This window comes from Pangasianodon hypophthalmus, chromosome 13 (assembly GCF_027358585.1).
Source record: "Pangasianodon hypophthalmus isolate fPanHyp1 chromosome 13, fPanHyp1.pri, whole genome shotgun sequence".
Classification (NCBI taxonomy): Eukaryota; Metazoa; Chordata; class Actinopteri; order Siluriformes; family Pangasiidae; genus Pangasianodon; species Pangasianodon hypophthalmus.
In genome coordinates this window covers 12,388,376-12,415,763 of record NC_069722.1, presented here as the reverse complement: position 1 = coordinate 12,415,763, position 27,388 = coordinate 12,388,376, and the positions used below count along the sequence as shown (strand labels likewise).

Sequence of the window (27,388 nt, the reverse complement as noted above, 5' to 3'; positions counted from 1 at the left end):
AATACGGGTGGGTTATTTTGAAGTCAAACAAGACTAAATTCTTATTGTTGAAAATCTGGCAACCTTGTGTAAACTTACTGTCCTTTTTTTGGGTTAGAGAAATGCATTTTACGTGTTTTTCGGGTGTGCAGGTATGTACATGTCTCTATATTCCGTTTACTTTGACTGGGCTGCTAGTGTAGCTGTTGCTCTCCTGGTCGAGGTGCAGCAGCTAAACGCAGCTGAAGTCAGGAAAGCCTCAGCATTAGCTCAGTGCTAATAGTGCTAATACTGAATGTAGCTACTGCAGAATTTATTTTGTTAGGAATAATTTTGTCGGAATAACAGGAATAACATTATTGTCGGAATAATGACAGAATTCAAGGTATAGTGTCATTAACCTGACATTGTTCAATTGACTGCTCAACTTTAAATAAATAAATAAATAAATAAGACAGCTAGAAAAGTGTTTCCCTTTTTTCCTCAAGTGCTTCCTACTTTTACTGAACTGTTTGGTCGCTGTTTCAGAAGAGGCCCAGGTTTCTACTGTCCACTAATTAGCTAGTTAGCTACTTAAAACCTTGTAACATATTATTATTCCATAATTTTATGAAGTTTAGAGTATAATTTTTTTCAAATTTTTCTAGAGGAAATGAGGTGTTGCTGCTGGAGGCGCTCCAGGCTTTTGAGGATTAATGGAGGACTTCAAGTGGGACCCCAAGGTGACATTTTCTAACATGTTTTTTTTTATCATGTATGCATTTGGAAATTTTATCCAGTGCAACAAGTTAGTCATATTGCTTTTTGAGAATACCAGTGTTAATTAATTCATTCATTCATTCATTCATTTTCCACTGTTTTATCCTGGTCAGGGTCACAGTGGATCCGGGTCCGATCCCAGGAATACTGGGCATGAGGCGGGAATACTCCCGGAATGGGACCCCAGTCCATCACAGGGCACCATACAGGGATTCACTCACACTCAGGGGCAATTTAGAGTCACCAGTCCACCTACTGGCATGTTTTTGGGAGATGGGAGGAAACCGGAGAACTCGGAGGAGACCCAAATGGACGCGGGGAGCTGTCCTGGCGTCATCTGGGTGATAGTGCTAGTACAATTACAATAATGTTTAACAGGAGAAAAAAAAATGTAACAATCTCCAGCATAAGGGGTAACAGTCAGATATTTCTGTTAGCACTGAAAACCAGTATATCACCAAGGACTAAGAATTGTTCATCTCCATCCATACTTCTCCTTCAAACACCCAACCTGCATCTACAACCCCTTGCAAAAATTATGGAATCACCACACTTAGAGGATGTTCACCCAGCTTTTTTACTTTATAGCAAACAAACAAATCACAGATATGACACAAAAAAGGTTTTGTTCAATAGCTTAACATTCTGGTTTGTGAAATATACATTAAAAAAAATTAAAGGACATTTTTTTTTATTAATGGCATGTCTTTTTCCAAATCAAGTAGAGGAAAAAATTATGGAATCAATTTTTAATTTCCATTTCTAAAACAAATACTGGGACAAGTCTAAAAATGCTAATAAGTCAGCAGTTAAAAGGGAGTGCTTGCACACTTTAATGGGCTGTTGGACTTGGCTAATTGAAAGGAAACATGGCTCCAATGAAAGAGTTGTCAGTTGAAACAATGGAAAGGATTATAAAACTCCTTCAACAAGGAATTTCAACATGGAGGGTGGCCAAAGAGGATGGTTGCTCCCAGTCAGCTGTGTCTAAAATTTGTTGCAAGTATAAACTTAATGGGAAGGTTATGAAAGGTAGATATGCAGGCAGACTAAGGAAGATGTCAAAGCATCAGGATAGAAAACTCAAAGCACTATGCCTTGAAAATAGAAAATGCACAACAAAACAAATGAAAAACAAACAGGCGGAAACAGGAGTCAATGTTTGTGACAGAACTGTAAGAAACCGGCTGAATGAAATGAGATTTATATATAGAAAAGCTAAAAGAAAACCAGCACTAACACCAAAACAGAGAAAACAAGGTTACAGTGGGCTAAGGAGAAGCAATCATGGAGTGTGGATGATTGGATGAAAGTGAAATTCAGTGATGAATCATGAATCTGGCCAAGGAGATGATGCTGGAACTTTTGTCTGGTGCCGTTCTAATAAAACATATAAAGATGACTGCCTGAACCAGTCAAATTTCCCAACTCATTTGTGATATTGGGTTGCATGTCAGGTAAAGGACAAGGGGAGATGGCAGTCATTACCTCAGCAGTCAATGCACAGTTGTACAGTGAAATTTTGGACATTTTCTCATTCCATCCATAGAAAATAGGTTTGGTGATGATGAAATAATTTTTCAGGATGACAATGCATCATGCCACAGAGCAAACAGATTTAAAGCTTTTTTTTTCAGGAAAGGCATATCAACTCAATGACATGGCCAGCAAACAGTCTGGATCTCAATCCAATTGAAAATTTATGGTGGAAAGTAAAAAAACTGGTCCATGTTAAGGCTCCACCCCGCAAAGCTGATCTGTCAACTGCTATTCGAGAAAGTTGGAACCAGATTGATGGGGAATATTGTTTTTCATTAGTGAGGTCTATGCCTCAAAGAATAAAAGCCAGAGGAGGAGCAACAAAGTATTAATTGTGTTTTTTTTGTTGATGATTCCATAATTTTTTCCTCAACATTGCGTGATTCCATAATTTTTTCCTCTACTTGATTTGGAAAAAGACATGCCATTAATAAAAAAAAAATGTCCTTGAATTTTTTTTTATGTATATTTCACAAACCAGAATATTAAGCTATTGAACAAAACCTTTTTTGTGTCATATCTGTGATTTGCTTGTTTGCTATAAAGTAAAAAAGCTGGGTGAACATCCTCTAAGTGTGGTGATTCCATAATTTTTGCCAGGGGTTGTACATCTATATTACATAACGTTACTAATTTATTTTAGTATTGCAATTTAGTATTTAGTATTGCATTTATTGCACAGTATTGCACATTACATTGCACAAACAGCACATATTGCACAAAACTGCACATATCCGTACTTTATATCTGTACTGACAGACTATTGCTCCATATATATATATATATATATACACACTTTTTTATCATAAAAAATTAATATATTTTTTAATGTATATATTTTTCTTTTTCTTTAGTAATGTAAATAACCATTAACTATAGTCAAAACAGACCAATATGACCATGAAAGTTTAAACTAAAAAAAGTCAACTCAGGATTGTATTATAAACTAAATCTAAGATCACATGTTAATGATAAAGATTAATATTAATATGCAAACAATTCCCAGGTGGATTTTTCCTTTAAGGGCCCAGCAGTTGCTCTCTTGAAGTCCTGGGATTCGAAGTCACAGCTATCCAGTCACTAAGACAGAACCTTAACCACGGAGCCCCCGCTGCTGCATTCTGCATTATAGTGTATCTAGAGAAGACACGTCTATTACCTACTACCACAGAATGATTTGAGTGTTTCCTCTTTTCTCTAGATCGCAGAGCTCTTGAATAGCAAGGTGGGAAAATATCTGAGCGACCACCCCTTCGTCACACTGGTGCTGCTTGTATTTGGTGTAACAGCCTCAGTACCTGTTGGGCTTTTCCTGGCGTTTGCCGCTGTTACGTTCATCACTGTTACTGCATACTGCATCTTTGCTGAAAGTAAGGAATGCAGCCAAGAATAGAATCTCGTTTCAGTGAATCAACTCTCATTTACTGCTCACATTACTATATGTTGTACTATATTTCCTATCCAGTTGTGCTGCTGACGATCGGAGGAGTCATCTTGCTCTGTGTTCTCTGCTGTCTTGCCGTGGTGGCCTTCTGGATCTCCTGTGTGCTAAGCGTCCTGTACATCATTGGCTCACATGTCCTCAATTACTCTGTTATTCCCAGGTACCTTGTCTCCCCAGAGTCATTTCACATTCTTACACCAATGCTTCACAGTGTTATATGTTCTAATATTTATCTTCTGCCTTTCACCCAGTAGCGTACCTGAAAGGACAATCTCTGCAGGAGACATGGAGAAAGAAAAAGACCTAAATGACTGAGTCTAGGCATATACAGTCTAGGCATTTATGTTGCACACCCCCATCTACATCAACATCTTTTGACCAGCAAGATTGCAATGGCAAAATATATATTTGTTACATGTTTTATAATATAAACAATGATTTTATAAATATATTTTATATTTTTAATCTCTGAAACATGTGCAATATCTCATGTTAAATGTTACACGTTGGCACATTATTCCAGGTCAGCATTATATACCAGTGTTAACTGGTGTTTCAGAGCCCCTAAGACAACAACTGACATTCTGTGAAATGGTTGTTAGTACTCTTAGTGCCATTTGGGCAAACAGTGGATTTTAAGAGCATATATTTTTACAGGTCAGCATTTATTTGTGGGTTTCTGATGCCTTGTGGGTTTTTTTCTTCCTACAGTGATCACTGTACACTTGTATTGTACTATAAAGGAAGTCTGCATATCATTTTCATGAATGCATTCTACATTTATCTGTCGCACGCTGCACCTACACTTGAATCCGCAAAGGTTCCCCACTTCCTACATCTCTCTTGTAAAATACTATGTAGAATCTTTTAGTCCCAAAAGGGACAAGCCAGAAAATCTTAATTTCATTTAAAAAAAGTGTAAAACATAAGGAAAATATATTCATGTGTTTTGATTGAATAGCTCAAAGCCCTAACACATTACAGTTTAGAAGAGAGTACAAATAAAAAGGGTTAAAAAACAAAACAAAACCAATGGCCTGTAAAATTTTTATTGGAGGTGATAATGTAAAAACTCAACAAAAATGAAAACCCTAGAGGAATGACTCATAAAGGGGGACATCAAGCATACTGAATATATCAATGAATGTCCAAAATGAACACAAGTGTTCTATGAATCTTTTGAAATCTATATACACACACACTCCAGATCTTGTCTGATAATATGCACACCATATTAAATGCCATGGGCTTTCTGATAAATTACTGCATCTAAAGAACAAATACTGGATACTACTATTAATATTATCTTGTCCTGTGTTATGGATGATTACATGAGTTACTGCTGAATGACTACAGCCTTTACAGAAATACAAAATCCATAGTAATTTGGAGCCAATACATAAGGAATAAAACGTATCAGTGCTGAATGATTTGGCAGTACAAAACATTCTCCTTTTACACAAAAGTGGATGCATTTACAAGGAAACATTTCGGCTTTCTATAATGCTGTTCAAATGAATGTAAGGCATTTGTGTACGTTTAGGAACTCTGAAAGGCCATTGGAATCTAAAGCAATTTCATGTTATAGGGAAGAATGAGATGGTTTAAAATATTTCTGCAGATAAGAATTTGTGTCACTTATGTCAAAGAAAAACTTTACCTGACTCAACACTCCTAGAAACCTTGAGACCACAAATAAATTTTCAAAAGTACATGTAGTAGGAGTTAAAGGGTGTGTTTAATCTGGCCAATCTTTAACATTTAAAGTATAAGCTTGTGGAACACCTCACATAGAAAAGTATTGGTTTACTTATTTTTTTTGTTCTTTTGAGTTTTTTTTTTTTTTAACAGCACTAAAAAGGTATTGCAAGATGCTGAAAACAAAAATTTCCGTTGCCAAATCCAAAAGAAGTCCACATTGCAGTCATTGTGCTGTCGTTTTTCATCCAGATGACATTTCACAAACAGCAGCAGTTTCACATGCGCTTTCTGTCTTCGGCCTCTTGCTGTGGCATTGCTGGCCCGTGCCCCCCATATGAGTCTGAATGGTGACACAGGTCTTCTGTTCTTTGGCACTTACGCTGGTAAGCTCAGCTTCTTTCCTTTCAGCACTGTATGGACCAGACACACAATAGCAGAACAGACCCTTAATCACACAGCTTTTTTTTAAAAAACAATTATCACCATAGCTCATGGGACTGCCGTTTGTTTCTAAGTAACATGACTCTGAATAGAAAGCGTTCTCAACTCCAGTCCTGGGAAACTGCCCCACTCAAGCCAGCTGATAAGCTAATCATCAAGCTCATCGTGACCTGGATGAAGGATGGTGGGAGAAGAGAAAACTTCATTCTATGCAGGACACTGGCTCCCCAGAAGTGGAGTTTTGAACCTGAGGCCAAATCACTGTGAGATGTAACACTATTTAAACATTTTCTGGACCTCACCTTTTGTGACATAAAGGTAGAAGAAGTCACAATACAAGATGGTCTGGACCACCCCAGCCACAATGGCAATCATATCGAAGAAGCCCTCAAAGTAGAACCTCCAGATCCAGTTGAAGAGATAGAGGGCACGGTAGACACCCAGGCAGAACAGATAGTGGGTGGTGATGGTCTCAGCCTCTCCGGTCTTACTGATCAGGAAGAGCTGAGGCAGGATGGCCACTGACTCAAGGTAGATCGAGAAGGTCCACAGGATCTGATTTCAAAACATAAGGACACTTATGTTTCCTGGTAACTAATGGCAAATATGCAAATTCCCTAATGGGCAGTTTAACATGTCCATAAAGATTTTTACATGTAACATACCTCCAAAGGAGAGAAGTCATGGTTGACCAAAAAGGCCAAGCCTCCTACAGGAACTACCAGAAACTCCACTCTAAAGGTGTCATGGTTTCCGTCATAAGTAGCCTTGAATTTCATGTAGATTAGGTACACGGTGGCATAGGCGCATCCGATGTAGATGATCTGGTAGGAGAAAGGAGATGAAAGGACTGTAGTGAATGCAAACTCTATGTTGTCAAAACTCATTTTGCCCAAATGAGAAATCGCCTACCTTCATGCACGTGTTGTAGAGCGAAATAAAGGAGGTGAGCAGATCCAGATAACGTGTTGTGAAAACCAAAGCAAAGAGGATCTGGCTTTTCCCAGAGATTCCTGGAGAACAAAAATAAATCAGTCAGTGTTTGCATGGCTAGGGCAGCATATGAACAGCATACAAATGCTCAGGTGATGCAAAGGCTCAGTAATCAGCTATGTTGATAACTAGGACATGTCACTTCAGAGCGTGGTAGTGGAAGTGCAGTGCGATGAAGCCTATAAGGTCCTGCCACGTCACGACAGATCCCGTAATTACAGATTTCATGCTGGAGAAGGCATTTTAATAACACTCGTTTACACGCTGTTCTACTGAGAGCTCTTTGAAACAGCAGGGCAAACCTTAAAATCAAGTAGTTTGCACTTTGGTATGTCTTGATCGACGTTATCGACTAGGCATTGTTTGTGTGATCCGGTGATCAAATAGTAACTAAGCAGTCGTGGGTCCTTTTATTAGGAAATTTAAAAAAACAAACAAAAACAAAAAGCTCGTGCACGCAGCTTGATTTATCACCTATTCAGCAGCAACTAATCACACAAGAAACAGGAAATTTACAGTTAGCTAACCAAGTACTGAGCCTACAACTATTCTACACCTAATGTAATTTTTGTGCTAGTCAGGACATTATTCATTGCCATTTTACCTACTGATAATATCACAACAATCCATAACGTTCCCCATTAATCCAGCTTCTCTTAAAACTGCTAACATATCTAGCTAGTTTTGGAAGGAATCCCTAAGCGTTAGCTAGCAGCAAGAATGTTAGCTAACTAGCTCTCTCCTAAGTTACCTCAACTAACGCTCTCTAAACTACTCCTCTGTAAGCAAAACACTAACCAACATTATACACAGACATACACTGTAGTTTACTTCCTAATAATAATCTTTTAAACACTTTTAATTCAATAAAATTCACTCAGGCTCATTCAAATGAAAAGCTGTTGACTCGTTAGCTTTGGTTAGCTTGCTAACACTGAATTAGCCAAGACAGGGAACAACTACGTTGCCATTTGAATGCAAGACAAATTCTCGTCTACAAACACACAAGATAAACTAAAGCAATGTATAAACTGAAAAGCACACCTCTGGTTTTTCCCATAGCTGCCCAGCTTACCTGCGCAGGATCGGGTTTTCCAGATTTTGAGCAGCAGAATGATGATTGCTGCTAAGTGAGACAGATCTCCAGCCAGCCTAAAGATATTCATGGTGGATTTGAAAGGTTCCTACTTGAACACAAATCAAGACGACGTTTTATCCGCTGTTACGAGTACGAGACGGCTGAAATTTGCTTGAACCGTTTTCCAACACTTTTCCAGTGCATTCCTCCGAGAAATATGGCGAACACGGGGCGACGTGGCCGGTGGACGTGGCCAAGAGTTAAATTACAATGCAAGCCGGGAAAAGTAGTTAAAGACGGAGCGCGAGCCTGGCCACGCCCACCGGGGGCTTCTGGGGTGAGGGTTTAGCCCAAACACATTCCACCGTGTGGAGAGAAGAGAGGGGCGCCATGATGAATCTTTCTAGATTCAGGTTTTCTTGAATATGTTTTAAAATTCTAATAATTGTATCGCGAAAAGGCTAAACATGCGACGTAATATGGCTTAGAGACACTGGGTTAGTGCAATAGACACCTAAAGTCTAAAGACAACGCAGTACTTTTCCAAAATGTTTTCCATAATTTTCCAATTAGGGAAATGAGCCTTTAAATTCTAGCCATTTCCAGACTTTACAAGAAAAATAACTCAACAACAACAACAAGAATAATAATAATAATAATAGCTGCACAAGAAGGAATAGAACATGACAGGGTGTATATTATAGGAAAATAATCAACGACAGGGTGTGCTGTTATAGGAAACTAATCAACTGCAAGGTGCTATTATAAAATAATAATTAACAACAGGGCACTGATATAGGAAAACAATCAACAGCATGGTGTACTGTTATAGAAAAATATTAAAAATCATCGTCAAGGTGTGCTGTTATAGGAAACTAATCAACAGCAGGATGCTATTATAACTTAATAATTAACAACAGGGCACTGATATAGGAAAACAATCAACAGCATGGTGTACTGTTATAGAAAAATATTAAAAATCATCGTCAAGGTGTGCTGTTATAGGAAACTAATCAGCAGCAGGATGCTATTATAACTTAATAATTAACAACAGGGAACTGTTATAGGAAGACAATCAACAGCATGGTGTGCTGTTATAGACAAATATTAAAAATCATCGTCAGGGCTTGCTCTTATAGGAAACTAACCAAGGACGAGGCATGCTGTTACAGGAAAATAATGAACATTGAGGTGCTGTTATAACAATCAACGACAGGGCACTGTTATAGGAAGATAGTCAACAATGGGTTGTGCCGTTATAGAAAAATGAAAAACTGCAGGTGTTGTTATAGAAAAAAATTAAAATCTACGTCAGGGGATGATGTTTTAGGAATCTAACCAAGGGCAAGGCATGCAGTTATAGGAAAAATAATGAACATCAGGGTGCTATTGTGGGTTGTGGATCTCATCAGCAACAATGAGTCAGACAAGGAGTCAGTGTACAGGAAGGAAATGGAGCAGCTCGCAGAATGGTGTAGAAATAACAGTAAAGACCTCTCTCACTGTCTCTCACCTTTTTGTTATGTGTTGCACCATAGTTCTAGGGGAAACAACATTTTGTTCCTGTGTATACAAGCTAAATAGAGGACTTATTATAACAAAATAATCAAAGACAGGGCACTGTTATAAAGACAGTGTGTATTGTTATAGGAAAATATGTGCTGTCCTAGAAAAATAACAAATGACAGGGCATGCTGTTATAGGAGAATAATTTACAACAGAGTGCTGTTATAGAAAAATAATTAACTACATCGTAACACCAAAGTTGTTGATATAAGTGTTTTACTCCTCTTGTATCACAGCAATTTGCCAACAGTTACACATTTTAATGTATTAATGAATGACAGCGATCTGATTTGAGAACTCAGTAGTGCTGGTATAAATGGTTGTTAAATAACAGATGAAACATTAAAATGACCGACTTCTTTTCATTACCTGCATAAAGACCTGTTTTTTACAACCATCAGCAAAAGCTTAGACTTGTTCCCTTAAAAAACACTGATTGAGCCCACATTTTGAGGCATTAATATGGGAGAGAAAATGTAATTTAGTATTCAAATCTATAAAGGGTGAGTCAAATGAACCCATACAATCAAAAAATATATATTTTTCAATGTGTTTTACAGTGTACACATCTTACAATATTTTATGTTCGAAAGTATATAATCACAAAAACATTTGTCAAAATGGGCTTTTATTATTTTTTTTAAATAAAATGAAAACCTTTATAAATAAATTTATAAATAAAAAGATGTATTGTGGCTGGGAAAAAAATTGACAGAGAACTTTCAAAAACATCTGGAACCTTTGGGATAATAGAGGAACAAAAACAGACATCTTCACGGTTAATAGTGTAATCGAAACATATCGCAATGGAAGAAGTATAGTGACTTCATTATTACGCATGAGTTTAGTGCTGAGGGTGTAAATGTGCAGTCATTCATGCATGCATTAGCTTGTATGTGGGTGGTAGGGTGTGGGTATGGGGTGCACTGTGGGGTGTGTTTACTCCTTTTTAGTGTGTGGTGAGCCTCTCTCTCCTTCATGGTCTGTAGCAAACTGTAATTACCTGTTGGAATTCAAACGCCATAATTAACATTTAAACAAACATCAAACATAGAAAAAAAATTCTAGAAGAATAAAATGTTCTAATACCAAATGCTTTAAAAGAGCTTGAATCTCCATATCAATACATTTGCTTGTATGTTGGTTTTATCTAACAGGAGCTGCTTGCAGAGTGTACAATTTCAAAAATGTCCGAAAGTACATATAGATTCAGTGGTTTCTATTTTGTTTGGCTACATGGCTGATATATCAGAATATAGAAATATCAAAATATCAAAATATCCTGACATAAAAAAGTTCCCGTTGGTCATTTTAGTTTATTTATTATAAAAAACTAAATAATTGTTTGTTTCATAACTGCGTGATTATTACTTTCCTTCTCAGCAGGGATTCATGGACACGTAATGAATTAATGTCACCCCAGACTTATGCAGGTTTTTTGACGCTGGACGGACGGTGCACTGATGTTCCAGTGCACCTCCTCAGCAGTGTTTAGTAAACAGGAATAATGATCTGTTGCTTCTCGTCGGTGAGCTGCATGTGCTGTCCTCCTGCATTAGATATCATTGGTGCCAGATCTTGGGGAAAGGATTTGGTCATGTCTGTTCTATAGATCCAGTAGACTAGGGTTCTTAAATGTTTTGTAGCCAAGGACCGATTTGACTATAAGTTAATTCCACTGAGCCGCCAGTACAGTTTTATGAACATAATCCAACTATACAAATATTAGACTCGTTATTATATTGTATAAAGTGTACTATAATAATTTATAGTTTTATGAACATAACCCAACTATACAAATATTAGACTCATTATTATATTGTATAAAGTGTACAATAATAATTTATTGAAGCCATAGAATCTTCTATTTCTGAACTTTCCAATGACAGAACACCAGTTCAAGTGACTTTATTTACAAGCCTACTTGTTATTGTTATCACGCTTTGCATTAAACACATTTAATTCAAGTGGCCGGACAAATAGGATAATAATTCTAAGAACTCAATATTAACTATGATAATGGTCAGTTGTGATTTCTACTACAGACCCTCTGACTATGCCTCTTGATCACGAACCCCTGGGGGTCCCCAGACTGCAGTGAACCACATCGGAGGTGTGTGGGTGACCCACCCTTCTAAATCTTTGCATAGGGTTTATCTGAGTAGATGTGTATATTTGAGTACTTACAGTTTCTGTCAGCAGGTACACTATCAGTGAGTGGACACTGAGGGGCCAGGGGTAGCCCTAGTAGAATCTGGCTCCCCTTAGAACAGCTCACCAACCCTTTGCACCTCACTGACACAGAATCCCACAGATTACAGACAATTCCAGGGATAAATATAGTTGAGCATATAAGCATATGCTGGTCAGTTAAGGCAATGGCAAATTTATCAGCATTTGGAATCTGGCCCAAAAATAGTCAGAACACAACCACCTATATTTAATGTTTGTGCAGCTTCTAAATAGGTCAGAATGTGGCCTGACATAAAATTGTAGTCCAGATCATGTCTGAGATGTGGTTTCATCAAGGCTGTGTTCTGGCAGCCAGATTCGCCTGAATTAATCCCATTTATTCCACACAAGCATATGGCCATGAATAACCAGCACTGGTCCTACCCTCTTCTGGTATATAGGAAAGTTTTGACATATTGTATGTGCAAAAACCTGTAAAAAAGTGAGTCAGATTACAAATCCTAAAGAGGGAGCTGATGAGTAGATAATTAACATATTTACCAAAGTATGACAGTAGATGGCATAATGATGGCAAGACTCTGTCCAATACCAGCTAAACTGTCATGTACTATACTGTAAAGTAAAGCTAACATTCTCAGGTTGTGTCTTCTCTTCCTGAATTTCTTTCTTTTTATTAATTAAATGTGAAGCCCATAATAGACCTGACTTACAACTCATTCACTCACTGTTAGTAGACTGAAGATTCTCTACATCAGGGACCATTACTCAAGTAGCATCATTGTTGAAAAGATATGCTGAATGCAAGTCTGTTTGCATTAACAAATTGCAAGTACATGATTTAAAGGCCTGAAACACACCTTACACAAACACAGGCTGCAGTCAATTCTGCTCTCACTGCAGTAAACAGCAACTGATATCATCCACATTCACTCAGTCAGAGACACCTTTAATAAAAGCATTCCCCCAGCTTCATAATAGGCGCTGAGGTCATCTGAATGATGCCAACGATATGCTGTATATATTTCCCAAATGCCTAAGGCCATAATTCTTTCTTACATTACAGATACAGAACCCTTGATATTCTATAGAAAGGTAAATTCAGCAGCTTTTTGTTCACTTTTTGTTACTACGTCCCTGTTAAATGCAGATCAACTTCCACATTTGAAACAAGGCTTTAATCATCTTCTCTAGAAATATTAAACTCAGAGTCACGCACTTCAGGCTGTGGTGAGGAGCACTGATTTTAAAAATGCCAGACTGCATCAATGGCCTAAAGACTCTGCAGCAACTTTTATTTAATAGCCAATACAAAGTATTTTAACATTTAGCTAACATTATGAAGACATATCCTTTTTTTTTTTTTACTTTCATGTGTCAGAAAGGTTTAATCAGCACAGGGATATGATGAAATTAATTCCTAGCATGGGTCACACTGTTAGAGAGGAAGGAAGGGCCTTAGAGAAAAGTTTAGACCACTTCTCTCTTCTATCAAACATTCAGTTTGTCAGCAACTCTTAAAGGACTCTGTTCATGCAGATTACACAGACGGACATCTAACTAGATACTTTTTTTTATCATGATCAAGATGATCTTTCACCACTTCTTTTACATCATATTAATTTTCTTCTTTACCCCAGGTAAGAAGCTGAAAGCTTTACTTTGATGTTTAGGAAACAGATTTTGGATTCAGTTCTGAGTTATGGAATATCTTAATATTTAAATTTAAATTCTTTAGAATTTAAAAAGAAATGACTTGAAACACATGTTGTGTAATTATTAATACGTGAAAATCATTACTAGATTTCTTATATTGGAATATAATACAAGCAGTGTTATAAGATATTGGGATTTGTCAGTGTTGATGGGTGGATGTATTGTTTTATAATATTTAAACCTGAAAATGACAAATTAAACCTGTTAATTTCCAACCAACATGTAATGGTGAAATATGTGTCATTTAACCTACTCTAATGCAAATGAGAACATATTAAAGGAAATTCCACTCTGAAACCAATTAAATATGTTTATATTGTAATATATGTGTTTAGTAATTCTCTTGCTAATTTGTTGGTCGATCCTGTACTTTATTGTTCCTGTGAGACGTTAGTGGTTGTGCAATGTGCTGATGTCACACGGTGACATTTCTAGTACAGTTACAATGGAGTTTAATAGGAAACTATAATAAGAAAAAACTGGAATGATAATAATAAGGGATAATGGTCAGATTTTGCTGTTACATCCTAATAGAAAAAGATCAAGGTCTCCTTTTCTCACCACTTCCAGCAATGTTCAATGCCATATTCATGAGAAATCCAATGTAGAAGTAGTGGAGACAACAAATGCCGGACGCCAAGTTGCAGAATGCAATGCAGCTGTACAATACTGTCACGCTAAGTTACAGCAGAGACTCGGCTGAGCTAGTTAGCGATCTATGATGACAAGCACAATGGTGTTAATGGAGGTATTAACATGAAAATATAAGCTTTGGAACTGAGTGTACAGATGAGGAGATGAGAGAGCTGGACAGACTAAAGGACTAAAGCGCTGCTGCATCGCTCTCTTTAGGCAGAGATGAAACAAGGGCTAAATCTCACTGGCATCACTATCAGTAATGTAGGTAACTCTTAAAGTGAAAATAGACCAACATGCCAATGAAAGACATTTGAACTAAAAAAAGATTAAACTTTATGAAATAAATCTTGGCTGCCAATTGAAGGTCACATTAAATGTAAAGATTCATACGCAAGTCATTCAGGGTGGATTTTTCCTTTAAGTGATCATATTTCTTGAAATACTTCTTGTATATTCCATGTCCCTTGGAAATATACTGGATGTACACACTGTAACAGTTACCCCGAAGATGTGAATAAGCAGGGGATGGAACACTTTTGGATCTTTCTATTACAGGACTTTCAGTGAATAGTTGCATTATAACGGTCACACAGCCACAGGAGCGTCTTCATGGGAGATTCAACCAGACAGTCCTCATCTCCTGCCACGTCAACACGTCTTGCAAAATACAAAAAGACGTGCAATGGTATGTGTTCAAGAAAGACTCCTATTATCAACTGGATATAAACAAACAGCCAACGAAGTATACATTGCAAGACGCAGACCTACAGATCAGTTGGCTCTCACACAGCGATGACGGCGTGTATCACTGCGCTGTGACTAACAGAGATTCAACAGACAGTGGTGCACAGGCTATTGGGACTGGCACAACACTGACACTGAAAGGTAAAATGCCTTGCTGTGTCACAGATGATGTGTTGATTATTGAATCATTGTTAAATCTATCTTCAAATTCTTCTTTGTATTCAGAGAATGACTATAACACTGGGGAAGTTCTGCTGATCACACTAGTGGTCTTACTGTCGCTCTACAGTTTAATAATCCTGACTCTCTTCATCTGTATAAAGGTAAAATATATTATTTAAAATAAAGAAATAAATACATAAGGACTTTTAAAATGTCAATTGCCATATCACATTCAACCAAACTAAACTGAGTAAATTCAATTATTCAGACTGGACATGCCATGCTGTTAAAACGAAGACAAAGCCAAAGCCAGGCGAAGGTATTGCTACATTTTACATTTTATTATTATTATTATTATTAATATATTAATATTCATTACCACAGTGCTGTTGAATTTTCAAATCAGAAGGTGCGGATAGATTTTCTATAAAAGCATAGCTCTGACTGGAGTTCCAGTTGGAACATAAATGATAGGTTTATATTAATGCTTTATTAATTAATGCTAATTAATATTAACACTAGTTCTAATATTTTATCATTTCTTTTATGGTTAAAGCTTCACATGATCTAAGGCTAATAATAAATGGATTTTTTTTTATTATTTAACAAGGAAAAATGTATAATTGATGATATGGTGGAGATTTTGTTAGAGAAGGAGATGTTTATTTTGCTTTTATTGAAGGAGCCTCCAGTGTCAGCTCTTAGTAACATTCGGTAAGTTTTCTGACATGGGAAAATCTTCAGGAGAGGGGAGTTTGAGTTTTCCGGTTTCATCTGCTATAACATAACTGATTACAGTACCTAACAGACATTCCCTAAGATAATATAAAGTATATAAAATAGAAATGGTTTAAATAAATGGTTTAAAAGTGTGACTTGTCATTCATTAATAAATTATAAAATGTAATTGCTAGGGTAGAAGAGAAATAACACATGTCAGGCTGTGCTTTTATAGGAAAATAATCCACTTTGATGCTTCAAATTATGCCGTTAACACACCATGCAGTCATGGATTATTTTCCTAAACCTGCACGGCCCATCGTGTGTTATTTCTTATCTAGATCACATTATAGTGCTGCATGCTTGTGAAATAAAACTTTAATCTCAAATCTTTTTACCCGTGGAAACTTGTTATACAGGTGCCAATACTCATGTAATAGAAGACATACTTTCTTTGCCTTTTTGAAAATGTTTTAAGTGGCTTCTTAAACTAGTAGCCTAGATTAGCTTTCTGGTGTCCCTCATAGTTTAGTTATAAACCCTTATTTTCCCTTTGGTTCAAGTCATCCATCTTGTTCTCTTGCTAATTCACTCCCTCTTCCACACCATTACTATAATTGCATATTGTAATGTTTTTAACAAAACTCAGTCACTGATATGGTTATGGTGTGAAATAGCAATTCTAGGTATATTTAACCTGTACTTTTTCCTCAAAGCAGATATTTCGAGTGGGTCTTCTGGTCACCTCTGTATGTCTTTGGTGTAATAAGTAATCTAGTTTTGTTGAAAAAGTTGTTTCCTGTTACACATCTCAGGGTGACTCAACCAGGACAGTCCACTTCGGAGCTGTGTTGCAAGAACTGTACAGCAAGAGGAACCTGCGAAGAAACAAGAAAAACACATCCACTGATGTTTCACAGGAAAACAAGGTTTTCACATAAACCATAAACCCTGATAAGAGGCTTCTGTGAACTAAATGTGTGGACTGCATGCTTTAATATCTCTGATTCTTTTACAGGTTGAAGAGCCACAGTCCCACACTGTGAGAGAAGACATATACCAAAACCTGAAAAGGGCTCGATAAAACATCAGCTCAAAACACCAAAAGCCCTCTGCTGTATAGTACACAAAGAATAAAAATCGACACAGAAGTGACGGAAAGAGGAACATTCAACTTGGGAACCAGCTCTTGCTCCTTTGTCCTAATCTATACTTTTATAAGCCAAACTGAGAAAATATCTCAAAAAAGTGTGAACTGGAACTTCTACCATTTCCACACACTCTGTGGTGGTGAGGGGTGCTATTCTCTGTTTCATATTTCCATAGTGCTTCATTGCCTCTTTTAAATACATTCAGTTATATGTTTATTTTTACTTCTCAGTAATAAAATTATAAAGTTTTTTATTAATCAGTTCAGCGCTGCTCCTGAAGTAAATTGAAGTTAAAAAAGTTAACTAATTAGCTGCTAAATATATAAGAATGGATACAACATTTTTTTTTCCTGGTAAAGGTGTATAATTAGGCAACAGAACAGTAAATGCAGACCAGAATAAATATCTATGGCAGAAGAACACACGTGTGGCTGCCTGGGAAAACCCATCACGTGGTGAAATTTTGACATTTTCAACTATTTATATTTCCGGAAACTACAGGCTTTCTTGAACTGAAATGTGTTTCCCTTTTTCCTGTATCTCAATCAGAAGTAAAGTACTACTGTTCTCAGAAGTGCAAAGGGAGAAAACTGCATTTAAAGATCAGGGACATTTTGACAGCCAGTATCTGATTACAAAAAAAAAAACATACAGACTATAACCAATACTGTGGTGCACACACCACAACAAACAACAATACAACAGCAGCAGAAGCTTGACAATGAGAAGATGAAAAACTAGAACTAAAATAGTGGTGCTAATCAAGGTGAAACAGGTGGGGCTGATGGGTAGTATAGTTCTGCGCTACGTTTGGTGCTACCATGACAGTTAGAAAATAAATTTTTAAAAATCCTTTTCATTTTGATGAAGAATATTTATGGTTTCTTAAAGTTGAGAGGAAAGTTACAAGCAGAAAAAAAATGCAATTTTGGCCAAAACACATTTTTTCTCTTTTTGACTGCTTGCCAGTAGCCAGCCACAACAACAACCAACTGGTTTTCACAGGCTGCCACATACATACACACATACAGGTGTGTTGTTGTCTGTTTGTACCAGTGCTATTAATATATCAGACTTCTAGTTCTCTCTTTTAAATCATACTTCTGATATCTGTGATATCAATGGTTTCATCTCAGCCACAGTTTGTAACTGCAAAACAAACCAGTGATATAATAAACACAGCCTGATTATATAAATTCAGAAAGGACTTGAGTGCATTTCAGAAGATTCATAGACAGATCTCTAAATGGGTAAAAAAGCACACAAAGACAAAACAACAACAGCAGTGTGTGATTGCAGAACAACAATGTGCGTTTACAGTAATGGAATAAAACCCATGGGCTTATTTTAGTCACTAATGAAGTATGATATAAGTGCAAGTATTTACAGCAGTTACTAATAGTGTGCTTTCATTAAATGCAATATTCTAGGTGTCATGGAAAATTCACTATTAAAGAGATTTTATGCTCCAGAATGCATATCTACATGCCTTGCTTCAGTCATTTCATAATCATCACACTTTCACATTCCTGGTGAAGACTAATCTTTATATTTCGCACTTTCCCAACAGTTAAACTGATACCTGTCTCAGGCATCCTATCTATATAAGGAACAAAACCTGATAGTGAGTGCTGTCATAGGAAAATAATCAACAATGATTGATTGTGGTGTGATGCAGCCTGACACAAAGTGGAGTGCCATTACCACCACAAAGGTGATTATTTTCCAATAACAGCACATTTTAAAGTGTTTTTCATCCCTCTTATACCACAGCAATTTGCCAAAGGTAACTTTTTTATTTATAAAAGATTGAAATGCCAACCTTTTTTTAAAAAATCATTTTATAGTTATGTTTCTTGTTGTGAAATGTCCAAAACAAGTTAGTTCCTGTTACCACTTACGTTAAAACAGCTATGCACAGTTGCTCCTTTACCAGTTTCTCTTTTTTTAAAGACAGGTTATTGCAAGCAAGGAATATGCAACCAAATATTAAGTGTTCATTTCCTTTAAGACTATTTGTTCCAATACTTATGCTCACCTAAAAATTGGAAAGCTGACAATGTTGTCAGAGCTGCTCATATAGAAAATGAATCAATCAGATTTGAGAATTCAACAGTGCTGTGGTGTAATATTCATTGGCACCCACTATAAGACTCCTTTCATGATGTGAACAGTACATACGTCCACCAGGGTCACATGCATTTGTTGTCTATAGTTGTATTCACTGTACTATATCTGTTAACAGTTAGCAGTTCTGTTACACAAGCTCCAAAACAGTGCTCTTTCTGCACACCTGACCACAGAACAACTCATACAAGCAGCTGTGGTGAGAGTAAAAGATCCAGGGAATGCATCACCTGAGGGCTTATGAGCTACAACCACATGCCATACTGTGTGTTGTGTTTGGTTTGATGGTGTGCAGTAGTGGGTTGTGAAAAATTGATGGTGATGAAGTAATTTGTTTTGACATGATTGATAAATTTTAAGAATCTTTGGAAATCATATTGCCATTTAGCCAACTTGGCTTCCCTGCTGAAAAATCTAGCATGGTCTTACCAAGCTACCAGCTTCCAAAACACAGATGAGCTGATCATACTGGTAGCCATCTTTGCCAGTGGCTAGTTATTTTCCAACTTCCTTATTACTTGAACAAATTATCTGTAAATGTTTGAAATGTTGAAATAACTTGTCTATGACTGCAGCATTAGTAGAAAGCAGTTTCCCTTCTGCCAGCACTGATAGCAGCTGGTATATATGAGCTAGCAGTTTGAGCAGCTCGGCCTGTGTTTTGGTAGCAGGTGAGACTGATACCACCATTTCTCAGCAGGGTTGTGTTAATACATTTGTTTAATAATAATAATAATAAATGTGTTAGAACATTGGTAGTATGTAAACATATGGCTGTTGGTTATTTCATTTTGTTCCTTGGTTGTTTGTTAATGAAATTAAAACACATGCAATATACTCAAATGACTTCTATCTATTAATGAGCAAACATCTTCGAGCTGCCACTAAAAGGCATCCTATAGCAACAACACCCGAATGGAAATATCGCGAGAATTGCGCTGACATAAAATCCGCCGGAACTCTCATCGAGCCTTCTTCTTCCTGAATACACATCACGTAAGTGAACATGGCTTCGGATTAGCGCGAGGCGGTATCCATTTATATCATTGTAATCCGTAATCCTAGATTACATTTTTTGCAATATAATACCTTTGTAATGTATCTGCATTCTTGCAACGTCAAAATTGCGAGGATGGCTTGAATAAGGATAGAAAATTATCAGTTATTTGTTGAGATGGTTTCAGAAATGGCGGAGTGCTAGCTAGTTAGCTAGCTGACTTGTATGAGCACGTGAGCTGTATTACTTAAGGTATACTGTGGACTACATTATAAAATTACAGGATAACGTATTTTATGGACGTTGTTATTGTTTTGTGTTCCCTCAAAATGAAAATATTTCGGCTCGATAATTAGTTAATGAGCTAAGTCCTGCGGTGTATACAGCATTGTACTGTGTCAAGTCTCGTATATGATGAGCTTGCAATTAAAGGCCATTGTAATTGTTTTGTTTAGCAAATGGCGGACGACGCCGGTGGTAGAGGAGGTTTCCGTGGAGGTTTCGGCACTGGCGGCCGGGGCCGCGGTCGTGGTCGCGGCAGAGGCCGGGGGAGAGGGCGCGGAGCCCGGGGCGGCAAGGCCGAGGACAAGGAGGTACAGACTTCTCCAAGATGGTTCCTTTTCTAGATTAAAACCCAAAATCAAAAGATTATGACTCGTCTCACCGTGTTTTTGTTGGTTTTGTTTAGTGGGTGCCTGTGACCAAGCTTGGACGTCTGGTGAAGGACATGAAGATCAAGTCCCTGGAGGAGATCTACCTGTATTCTCTGCCCATCAAGGTGAGAGAGAACCAAATGCTTGTGTGTATTAAAGCTGAACTTTCAGTGATATAAAAAGTGTGATAAATAAAATGCAGGTAAGGATAGCTGTTCGAGGAAAATAATCTGTGACAGGGTGATGACATTACCACCCTGAAGGAGATTTTCTAATAACTGTACATCCCAAAGTACTTTTTAATTTGTCCTCTACCACAGCCATTTGTCTATACTAACCATTTCTTTATGATAGAATGACAAGTCAACTTTCAGGTGATAGTTTTGATTAATGTTGTTAGTTAAAACACGTTAGTTCCTGATATCACTTGTTACAGTAGCCATAAATGGTTGTTTCCTCACCAGCATCTTTTGAAGCTATCGACTATATTTTTTTTAATCATGAGTCTTTAAGCTCTGAATCTGACTGAAATCTGTCATCTTAATTTAAGCATATAATCTATCAAAAGCAGTAGTTTAGAATGAGCATATTAATAGAAATCTGCGATTGGGCCCAACACATAACCAGTCAGGTTCAAGCATTCAGCAGCACTGTGGTATGAAGTGCTGTACACTTTCCTATTGTGTATTTCGTCTACTTTGGAAGGACTCTTTCTCTTGAGCCATTATATTTGAAGGCATTGAATAAAGCTGTAAATAAATACGAAACAGGTTGTAGGTTTTTTTTCATATAACTTGTTAAGTCATAAATCGCAGTACTTACAACGTTTTGGAAAGGTCACCTAAACCTTAAACTTGTGAGTGTCTAACGTTCTGAATTTCACTCTCATGTCTTCATTTTCAGGAGTCTGAGATCATTGACTTTTTCCTCGGCTCAGCCCTGAAGGATGAGGTGCTGAAGATCATGCCTGTCCAGAAGCAGACTAGGGCCGGTCAGCGCACCAGGTTTAAGGTGAGTCTTGTTTTTGTAACTCTGCTCAGATTAATGATTATAATTTTATGAATACTTGATTTTAATGAGTTGGTTTTGCGTTAGGCTTTCGTCGCCATCGGTGATTACAACGGACATGTTGGTTTGGGAGTGAAGTGCTCGAAAGAGGTGGCCACAGCCATCCGTGGAGCCATCATCCTGGCCAAGCTGTCCATCATCCCTGTCAGGAGAGGCTACTGGGGTAACAAGATTGGAAAGCCCCACACTGTCCCCTGCAAGGTGAAGAAACAGGATTCAACTAGACAGTTCTGAACTTTTATGGAAAGGGGAAAAAAAAATATGTAGTTGGAACTGATTAGCTTTGTGCTAACTGTTGAACTGTGACTTCAGGTGACTGGTCGCTGTGGCTCTGTCCTGGTGCGTCTGATCCCTGCTCCCCGTGGTACTGGCATCGTGTCTGCTCCTGTTCCCAAGAAGCTGCTCATGATGGCTGGTATTGACGACTGCTACACCTCTGCCAGAGGCTGCACGGCCACCCTGGGCAACTTTGGTAAGGAGGCTTTTAAGCTGACTTGTCCTAAGTATACGTATTCTCCCTGCTCAGCACTTCTCATTCAGTTCTTCTTATGTTTTGCTAAATGCATGGCTGGCGTGTGTGCTTCAGTGAAATTTGTTCCTTAATCACACTCAATAGCTTTTTAATGCCACTCTCAAATTTGTGTTTATGGCATGGATCATCATTTTTTTCCCCCCTGCCCTTTTCTCTTTAGCCAAGGCTACTTTTGATGCCATCTCCAAGACGTACAGCTATCTGACCCCTGATCTCTGGAAGGAGACTGTGTTCACCAAGTCTCCCTACCAGGTAAATATCTACTAATTTTTGATTTTGTAAATTAAGAGAATTGCAAATTTGCAGATTAGATCTGGATTTCTAACTGTTTCTTCTTTCAGGAATTCACTGATCATCTGGCCAAAACCCACACCAGGGTCTCGGTACAGAGGACCCAGGCTGCTCTTCAAACCTCCTAAATTTTGTACAATGGATTGAAATAAAATCCTGAAAACAATCTTTCTTGCCTGAGCCTTGCTTATTAGTGGGTTTGAGAGATCTGGGGCTTTGTATAGATCTTGTGTTAATAGTTTTGTTTATTGGCCATTTCATTATTGCTCCTGAAGCTGTGTAGCTAGTTGAAGTACATATGGAATTTCTTACCAAAAAGAAATGGCTACTTTAACTCCGAGTTCAGAAGGACACTTGCACATTTTTTCATTTCATTTGTTTTGGCAGAATCAGCTGTGTTTCCACAACTCACTGTTTTTGGTACCTTATAAATTGAAAGCTACTAACTATGGTCACTAGTTATGCCTCAAGTATACTCCATGAATTTAAGATGTAAATTTAGATGGTTTTGCATGTAAGCTGGTGTCTTAATTTTACTATTCAATTGAATTTGTTTTTAAAACTTGACATGTCACTGAATGACATCAAAGTGACTAAATGTAGAACACCCTCACTTCACATTGCATTGAAAGCCATAGAAGTAATAACTTTTATCTGTAGACACCCAATAAGTTAAGACCTCATTCATGTTTGTAGCTGCAGTATGGAGCAACTGCATGCAAGAATTTTACTTTAACAGCTGTATTTACTGATATACATGGTGGTTAGGAAATCAGAAAATCAACTGAATTGCCTTTTCTTTAATGATTACAGTGTGGAACTATGTAACTAGTTGCTTTAGTAGCTGGAGCTGAATTTTGCCTACATATTGGAGCAACATTCAACAAGGTCATGTAGGACTAGCAGTGTTCATCAGGACTGATTTCCAGTTAGACCCAGTGGGAATAGGAGGATTTCACTTTAATGCTTGTGAGAGTGGGCAGTCAGATATGAAGCTCTTTATTTTAAGTAACTATGTTGTGTATTTTCTGAAATAGAACCAGGTTTATCACAAAAAAAATCATTGAGGGAGCAGGCAGGATTAGTCAAGAGTGGGAGAATTGAATTAAAATTAGATTTTATATATATAAATAAATGTATGGGGTGCCACAGTCAAGTCATTGTATGTATGTATATATATATTATATATATGGGGTGCCACAGTCAAGCCTAGCTGTGTCTTCAACATGAGTAAGGAATCTGGAGCTTTGCTGCTGTCAAGAAACAGAACGTTTCAATATGTAATTTCAATACTTTTTGTGAAAATCCATTGGTAAATTAGTCCAATGCTGCATTTCTTAATCTAGAAAAGTGGCAATTCCAACCATACCCAGTACAGTGAATAAGGCTTCATGCTGACTAGTTCTCATTTCAGTAAAACACATGAGAAAAGCTAATCAATGATTTTACTGACCCAGATAACAGGTAAACATTTCAATAAATGTATTTATTTTACACATTTATACATAAAGTGGAGGAGCACAGCAGAAATAAGAGCATATTTATGCTTTCTGTGCCTGTTCCATCATCCTCTCTTTCTGCTTCATCAAGCATTTTCTTGCACTGGCATATGCACCAAGATCGCCATCTGAAACAAAAGTGAACTCTTAAGCAACATGCATTTTCCTTCAAATCCTTAGTGTGTAATGAAATTGCTTTCAAGCTATGAATCTCTGTTAAGCTCCTTTCTGATCTTAGTTCATAAGCAGAGTGGACCACTGCTAATGTACTGTATCACTACAGGGATAACTGCTAGTAAGAGACCTTCTAAAGTATCAAAATGTTTACAGTGCTGCATATTTACTATCCATCTATGTCCTTTGGTTGTACATAAAAATCTGAATTATATGAATGGGAGGGCTAGGAGTGTGTAAGTGCACTCACAGCGTGACTGGTAAGCCCTGGAGACTTCATTAAACTGCTGCAGCTCCTTGGCACAGTTCTGCTTGTAGCTGGGCCCCTCACGCTGCTGACAGGCACGGGCACGCTGCTCGATGATTTTCACAATCTCCTGGTCCACCTTGCTACAAATCAGAACATCATACAATTCAGGGATGTTGCAGAGTGAGGTCAGGAAATGCTAGAGGATACTGATACAGGACAATGCTGAGTCTAGTGGTGCTCAGGTGTGGTCCTGGAGAACCACTGTCCAGCACAGTTTGAGGATTTCTCTGCTCAGATCCACCTGATGACTAAGTGACATGCTGAATCCGGTGTGACTGAGGAAGGAAACCATCAAACTGGTTAAGTGCTTAACTTGCATAACCTTTCCACATTTTGTAATATTACAACCTGGAACAGAAATGGACTTAACTGTGGTTTTTACTAATTGATTTACATTTGAATGTGCAGAACATCTTTTATAGTGACACAAATGTTAATTAAATTAGTAACAGGAATTTGCTGGTTGCTTAAATGCGAACAGCTTCCCCACAGGTGAGTCAATCTGGAGCTCGATATTTTTGTCTGCTCTTTTTAGCAAAATTGCTCAAGTTCTGTTAGTCAGTCTGGTGGAGACTGTTGGTGAAATGCAATTTTCAAGTTTTGTTACATATTCTCACTCAGATTGAGGTTTGGCAAATGACCGCTTTGTTCTAACACATTCAGGTTCTTGGTTTTAAACCATTTCAGTGTAAATTTGACATTATACTTAGGGTCATTTGATTGGAAGGTGAACTTTCACGCCAGGTTTTCTTCTAGGACTGCCCTGTATTTGGCTCCATCCATTTTGCCCTCAACCCTGACCAGTGTCCCAGTCCCTGCTGATGAAAAGCATCCCCACCACATGATGCTATCAGCACCATGCTTCACTGTGGGGACACTGTTCAGTTTTGGTCTCATCAGACCAGAGTACCTCCAACAGCTCAGACATGCCATTTAACAAACTCCAAACGGGATTCATATGGATTTTTCCTCAGTAACGGCTTTCTTCTCGCCACTCTTTATTAAAGCAAAGCCTTGTGTCCGAGTGTCTGAACTCTGGCTGTCGTGCGAACAGCTTCTCCAATATGAGCTGTGGCTCTCTCCAGCACCTATGGCCTCTTGGTTGCTCGTCTGACTAGGTTAGGTTAGGTTCGGTTCGGTTAGGTTAGGTTCAACTTTATTGTCATTGGCAGAGTATGAGTACAGAGACAACGAAATGCAGTATCAGACTGACCAAGGTGATGGAGGGTGATGGTTTTGGTGACGAACTACTGCTCTCTTTAGCTTTAGTTGTGGTTGTGTCTTATACTTTTCATTTTTTACATAATGGATTTAATTGTGCTATTTGTAAATAATTATACAAATTGTACAGCTTAGTCCCTCCATTTGAATATTATGGGCTATTTTGTGTAGATTCATGACATATGGTCACAGTTAGTCTTAGTTCCAGCCTATACCACAAAAAAAAAAAAAAAAGGCAAGCCACCTGTAAATAAAAGTTGAAGGGGGTGAAAACTTATGCAAGGCACTGTATATTCCAGTGCTCGTGACCAGAGGGAGATGTGCGACTTACTGATCTCTTCTCCACTGCATTTCTGCTTCATAATAGCAAACATAATCGCCTTCTTGGCACTCAGTCAGCTCGGGTACACGACGAAACTTCTGGTGGTAGTAGTGGATTTTGTTTTTGGGCTGCAGGCTTTCTATAGCATCTAAAATAAATAAATACAAACACTGATAGTTAGCTCCACTCTTTATCAACACTACCAGCTGCAGATGATACTGAAGCCATGCTAATTTGCTAGTAGCAGGCTACAACTGAGGCTAGTGTTGTTATTAGACTTCTTCTAGAAAACTGGGAGTTATAATAGCTACATTACGTTTAAAACCCTGCTCTGAACATAAACAGATATAGAGAGGGATAACAGATGAGATTAGCTCAGAATAAGGTAAACTCACTCCTGAATGCGGTCACAGGCAGGTCCACAGAGTAATAGAAAATCTTCGATGCAATTAAAACCGGGTTTGGAAGAGCAGTCTGTTTATCTACAACCGGAGTCCGCCTTGGAGGCTCGGGGTACGCATCTTTATCATAATCATCTGGCATTTTCAGTTCCGGAATCGAAGAGAAGTTTAATTTTAAAACCTCTTCTATTCGACCTCAAACCCTCTCCTTTTTTTCTACAGTGCGCATGCGCGCTTGTGCGCTTAGAGCAACATGGAGGAAAGGGCAAATGAGCAGTAATTCGCTACTGGAAATTAAAATGGAATTGTTGTGTTAAAGATGTTAGTCAGTTACAAAAAATGGATCTTGTCTGAAGTTTAAACAAAATAAAACAAGCAAACAAACAAACAAATAAACAAACGCGTTTATTACGCTATTAAGAGGTCAAATGTAAAAGGTCATGGGTGACGCAGTGTTTAGTCATTTCTTTGCCGCTAGATGTCGTTGTTTATCAAATTTCTGTATTATTTATTTAAAATGACGAGACCTTACAGACCTTAAAGACTGATTTTTCCCTTAAAATTTTATAAAGCATACTATATTAGTGCAAAGTAATTTCACTCTTGGTTTCTACATTTAACATGCTGACTCAGTGGTCCTGAAATAAGAGTGAATTTGTTAAATATCTTCATTACAGAAACAGATTATCATCTTCCAACCCAGAACTCCATAGTGTCAGCATGTTAACTGAACCCTACAGACAGGTTTCTGGTCTGTGATGTCTGTTTGATCTCGACAACATTACTGGAGTGTTATCATCATCTGTTTCCATGAAGAAATCACTCCCCTAAAAACATATTAGAAATATTACGGCGTTGCTGAGGAAGAAGCCTGACCACACACTTGGGAAACACACACTTAGAGCACACAACAGCAGGCTTGGTATTTAGCCACAGAACTGGTTAAGCTAGAGAAGACCCACAGAGAAAAA

General features: G+C 37.8%; 5 protein-coding genes across 8 annotated transcripts in view; 3 read left to right on the top strand and 2 right to left on the bottom strand.

Moving 5' to 3' along the window:
- LOC113528448 (lipid droplet assembly factor 1) overlaps positions 1 to 4,481 on the top strand; it is a 4,792-nt gene extending 311 nt beyond the window's left edge. Inside the window, exons 1-7 of one of the 4 annotated variants that reach the window (XM_053239375.1) lie at positions 1 to 7; positions 98 to 131; positions 627 to 701; positions 852 to 1,079; positions 3,479 to 3,647; positions 3,743 to 3,881; positions 3,973 to 4,481. The exon at positions 1 to 7 is cut by the window's left edge and continues 311 nt beyond it. In XM_053239375.1, coding sequence (XP_053095350.1) covers positions 675 to 701; positions 852 to 1,079; positions 3,479 to 3,647; positions 3,743 to 3,881; positions 3,973 to 4,036 — 627 coding nt within the window. In that variant the 5' untranslated portion in view covers positions 1 to 7; positions 98 to 131; positions 627 to 674 and the 3' untranslated portion in view covers positions 4,037 to 4,481. Of the gene's footprint in view, positions 132 to 200; positions 365 to 626; positions 702 to 851; positions 1,080 to 3,478; positions 3,648 to 3,742; positions 3,882 to 3,972 lie in introns of those variants that run through there. The other 3 variants (XM_053239377.1, XM_053239378.1, XM_053239376.1) reach the window with 3 other exon arrangements.
- Positions 4,482 to 4,754: 273 nt separating this feature from the next.
- kdelr2a (KDEL endoplasmic reticulum protein retention receptor 2a) lies at positions 4,755 to 8,204 on the bottom strand. The gene is made up of 5 exons (XM_026916987.3): positions 7,932 to 8,204; positions 6,776 to 6,876; positions 6,529 to 6,687; positions 6,166 to 6,418; positions 4,755 to 5,832 (listed from the first exon to the last, which is right to left on the bottom strand). The coding sequence occupies exons 1-5, from the start codon at positions 8,020 to 8,022 to the stop codon at positions 5,798 to 5,800; spliced, it is 639 nt and encodes a 212-aa protein (XP_026772788.1). The 5' UTR covers positions 8,023 to 8,204; the 3' UTR covers positions 4,755 to 5,797.
- A 4,957-nt stretch (positions 8,205 to 13,161) lies between these two features.
- On the top strand, positions 13,162 to 18,300 carry si:ch211-139g16.8 (uncharacterized). The gene is made up of 6 exons (XM_026916147.3): positions 13,162 to 13,330; positions 14,601 to 14,930; positions 15,015 to 15,112; positions 15,220 to 15,270; positions 16,487 to 16,600; positions 16,690 to 18,300. The coding sequence occupies exons 1-6, from the start codon at positions 13,270 to 13,272 to the stop codon at positions 16,753 to 16,755; spliced, it is 720 nt and encodes a 239-aa protein (XP_026771948.3). The 5' UTR covers positions 13,162 to 13,269; the 3' UTR covers positions 16,756 to 18,300.
- A 1,523-nt stretch (positions 18,301 to 19,823) lies between these two features.
- Positions 19,824 to 22,656, top strand: rps2 (ribosomal protein S2). The gene is made up of 8 exons (XM_026916835.3): positions 19,824 to 19,945; positions 20,402 to 20,539; positions 20,635 to 20,724; positions 21,503 to 21,610; positions 21,695 to 21,868; positions 21,980 to 22,139; positions 22,360 to 22,451; positions 22,541 to 22,656. The coding sequence occupies exons 2-8, from the start codon at positions 20,405 to 20,407 to the stop codon at positions 22,616 to 22,618; spliced, it is 837 nt and encodes a 278-aa protein (XP_026772636.1). The 5' UTR covers positions 19,824 to 19,945; positions 20,402 to 20,404; the 3' UTR covers positions 22,619 to 22,656.
- A 1,301-nt stretch (positions 22,657 to 23,957) lies between these two features.
- ndufb10 (NADH:ubiquinone oxidoreductase subunit B10) lies at positions 23,958 to 26,663 on the bottom strand. Its single transcript, XM_026916838.3, has 4 exons — positions 26,412 to 26,663; positions 26,026 to 26,164; positions 24,414 to 24,553; positions 23,958 to 24,117 (listed from the first exon to the last, which is right to left on the bottom strand). Exons 1-4 carry the CDS (start codon positions 26,557 to 26,559, stop codon positions 24,032 to 24,034), a joined length of 513 nt encoding a protein of 170 aa, XP_026772639.1. The 5' UTR covers positions 26,560 to 26,663; the 3' UTR covers positions 23,958 to 24,031.
- Positions 26,664 to 27,388: the final 725 nt, after the last annotated feature.